Raw genomic sequence first — 3,917 nt, 5'->3', positions numbered from 1 at the left:
TAATGACTGAAGGAAGATCAATCCTACTTTCATATCTTCAAAATATTCCGTCCAAAGCCTTAGCATATTCTATAAGGAAGAAGAAATTGTCTTATGACAAGAGTAGTGATAGGAATAAGTATTGGATGCTGTTCATGATGCTTCGTAAGTTCTTTGTTCGATTATATGATGGTTCCATGGGCTCTGGTTCCATGGGCTCTAAAACATGGCTCTAAACATATGGTAGTGGTGGTGTTAGTGAGCATGAAAATGATATAAGGATGTAAAAGGATAGGGATATAAAGAGTGATGATAGTTTTTTTATATAATCAAATTTATAATGATGATGATTGTTATTATTATTATCATTATCTTCATGATTATCATCTTCATTATTATCGTTGTTATAGTTCATTATTGTTTTTAATATTATGACCATTATTATTGTTCCATCATTAAATTTGATTATGGTTATGATTATAAATCATGGTTATAGTACTAATTCTGATACTGATACATATAACGATAATGTTGACAATATTGATATTAATGACAATAATTGCAACAATAATTATTAAAAAGTAATATCTTTAATAACAACAAGAACAATGATACAGACAACAAAGATATAAATGATGACAGGCTTAGATTACTCGCTAATTTTATTATCAGGCTTATTTTGAAAAAGTAATAATAAAGAACCTAAGAAACTTAATCAAGCAATGATTTGAAAACACAGTAAAGCAATAAAAGCACACTATATGAGTGGCAAATATAGCGTAGGAATAATGCTGTCTCAAAAGATGACTGTTTAGTTGCATTGCAATGCTGCAGGAATAGAACAAGAGATAAGGGAAGTAAATGTGTATTTTCGTTACAGAAATAAATACATATGTGTTTTGTTGATAATATCTTGGCTTTATTGCATGCGAGGGATAATAATCAGAATAAAATGCAAGATCGTTTTAAAGATAATAATCAGATACGCTGGACGTAACATTATCGTTAACAATAACTAGCCAGTTGCAAGCCCAAATTCTGCAACAATCCAGAACACCGAACCTAGTATTAAGTAGACACTGGCTCGGGCTCAGTAATAACATTGGCGAGAAAGGTTGGTATTTTTCAAGAATATTGAATGGAAATTTGGACTGCAGTATTGGCAGAAGGACTGACACAGAGTTACAGGAGATTGGCTGGAATGTTGTTAAGGCAGTGACCATTGCTGACCGAGGCAAAAATGGTGGAAATCGGCTTCAACATTTATTAAAATTTATTTGCCGTTCTGACTTCAGCAATAACGTAGGGATACTTTTTTCTTTTTCTTTTTTTCCCCCTCTCTCTCACTTTTTTTTCTTTTTTTTTTCCCTCTCTCTCACTTTTTCTTTTCTTTTCTTTTTTTACATGCTTGAATTGGAAAGCTATTATTGACAAGTTTCAGTGATTACTGTGGCATTAGTTTCCCATTGGCTCTTGTACCATCATTATTGTCTTATCCAAAAGCCATAAAGCTCGTAACTCGTAGGAATGCTGATACGGGCTCTCGCGCTACGAGGCTTTAACTTCCTCTACAGTTTTTTTTTTTTTCAATAGATGATCCATATTCATTTATATATATATATATATATATATATATATATATTTATATATTTTATATTTATATATTTTTTTTTTTTTCTATTTTTTTTTTTTTTTTTTTTTTGCTGCTGTTGTTATCCACCCATTTCATTCCTTGTTGACGTCTCCATTTTTTCGCTGGATCCGTCCCTCCTATGATAACTTTTGCAACTCTCCCCCCTTTTTTTTCTTAACAACGTGTCCAAGCCAGTGTAACTTTCTTTTCTTGAATTCTGTCAGTGCATTTCCCAAAATCTCCAATTTCTTTTATTTTGACATGATGGCTTGTCTGATGTGGGGGGCAGCGTGGGGGGGGGGGGCGCACGGTATTCTCTGTGGTCTACAGTAGCAATGGTATTCAAAGGTCTCTAATCTAAGTTCTAGTTTTTTACTCACTGTCCATGATTAGGAAAATAGATTAATGATAATGACATAAAGAGCTTTGAGTTCGACAGACGTCAGTTCGATTTTTTAAAATCTTGTTTTACCTATGTTTCTTTTGGCTTGCCATATCCTTTTTTTTTTTTTTTTTTTTTTTTGATCGAAACTATTATTTCACATGTAAACTTTACAGAAAAAGAAAGAGTATGTTTCATTTTTTAATTGATTTGTTATATATATTTGGCTATTTCATATACTCATTACCATTATCAATAATATTATCAAGGGCATTCATACCCATCGTACAGGATGAATTAAATATAAAACTGCTCTCTCAAATTCCCAAGACTTTCAAATTTTCAGGGAAAAAATTACAACAGTGTGCTATACAGGAAACGTGTAGTGTACTTACCATTGAGGACATGTAAAGTGACACTGGTGGCGTTGTGGTTGGAGGGCACGCAGGTGTACACGCCCGTGTCCTCTACCCTAGCGGACTGAATCAACAGGTGACTTATGGTTGTAGGTCCCTTTTCCACGATCATGGACACGCCTCCTCGGGTGCTGCTGTAGCTGATGTTCTGTGGGGAGAAGGGGGGGGGGGGTGACAACGAGGCACATGGGGGGCAGGTATGTTGTCTATCCATCTGAGTGTCTTCTGTTTTGTTGTTGTGATGGGGGCTTGTATCTGAGAAGGGAGAAGAAGAGGGGAGAGGGAGGAAGGGAGAAGGAGAAGGGGAGAAGAAGAGGGAAGAAGGAGGAAGGGAGAAAGAGAGGGAAGAAGGGAGAAGGGAGAGGGAAGAAGGAGGAGGGGAGAATGAAAGGGAAGAAGAAGAAAGAAGAGGGAAGAAGGAGGGAGGGAGAAGGAGAAGAAGGAGGGAGGGAGGGAGGGAGAAGGAGAAGAAGGAGGGAGGGAGAAGGAAAAGAAGGAGGGAAGGAGAAGGAGAAGAAGGAGGGAGGGAGGGAGAAGGAGAAGGAGAAGAAGGAGGGAGGGAGGGAGAAGGAGAAGAAGGAGGGAGGGAGGGGGAAAGAGAAGGAGAAGAAGGAGGGAGGGAGGGAGAAGAAGAAAAGGGAGGGAGGGAGGGAGAAGGAGAAGAAGGAGGGAGGGAGGGAGGGAGAAGGAGAAGAAGGAGGGAGGGAGAAGGAGAAGGAGAAGAAGGAAGGAGGGAGGGAGAAGGAGAAGAAGGAGGGAGGGAGGGAGGGAGAAGGAGAAGGAGAAGAAGGAGGGAGGGAGGGAGAAGGAGAAGAAGAAGGAGGGAGAGAGGGAGGGAGAAGGAGAAGGAGAAGAAGGAGGGAGGGAGGGAGGGAGAAGGAGAAGGAGAAGAAGGAGGGAGGGAGGGAGAAGGAGAAGAAGGAGGGAGGGAGGGAGGGAGGGAGAAGGAGAAGGAGAAGAAGGAGGGAGGGAGGGAGGGAGAAGGAGAAGAAGGAGGGAGGGAGAAGGAGAAGAAGGAGGGAGGGAGGGAGAAGGAGAAGGAGAAGAAAGAGGGAGGGAGGGAGAAGGAGAAGAAGGAGGGAGGGAGGGAGAGGGAGAAGGAGAAGAAGGAGGGAGGGAGGGAGGGAGAAGGAGAAGGAGAAGAAGGAGGGAGGGAGGGAGAAGGAGAAGAAGGAGGGAGGGGAGAAGGAGAAAAAGAGGGAAGAAGGAGGAGGGAGAAGTAGAGGAAAGAGGGAGGAGGGAAGATAGAGGAGTGGAGAGGGAAGAACGGAAAAGGATAAGGGGAGAAGAAGAGGGAAGAAGGAGGAAGGGAGAAAGAGAGGGAAGAAGGAGAAAGAAGAGGGAGGAAGAGAAGGAGATGAAGAGAGGAGGGATATAGAGGAGGAGAAAGGGAAGTGAGGGCGAGAGAAGGAGAAGGGAGAAGAATGGGAAGAAGAGGAAGGCGAGAAAGAGAAGGGAATAAGGAGATAGAAGGAGGGATGGAGGAGAAGGAAGAAGGAGAAGAAAA

General features: G+C 41.0%; 1 protein-coding gene across 2 annotated transcripts in view; it reads right to left on the bottom strand.

The window, feature by feature from the left end:
- Window positions 1–2,223: 2,223 nt before the first annotated feature.
- The window catches only part of LOC122248643 (zwei Ig domain protein zig-8), a 141,361-nt gene continuing 139,667 nt past the window's right edge, over window positions 2,224–3,917 (bottom strand). For both annotated transcript variants that reach the window (XM_086547517.1, XM_086547518.1), the window contains exon 5: window positions 2,224–2,558. In XM_086547517.1, the coding sequence (XP_086403643.1) occupies window positions 2,349–2,558 (210 nt within the window). In that variant the 3' untranslated portion in view covers window positions 2,224–2,348. The remainder of the gene's footprint in view (window positions 2,559–3,917) is intronic.

This window comes from Penaeus japonicus, unplaced genomic scaffold (assembly GCF_977035675.1).
Source record: "Penaeus japonicus unplaced genomic scaffold, GWHDUDI00000001_assembly GWHDUDI00000019, whole genome shotgun sequence".
In the NCBI taxonomy this organism is placed as follows: Eukaryota; Metazoa; Arthropoda; class Malacostraca; order Decapoda; family Penaeidae; genus Penaeus; species Penaeus japonicus.
Note: the sequence above shows the minus strand (reverse complement) of the source record. Positions and strands in the feature narration are given on the sequence as shown.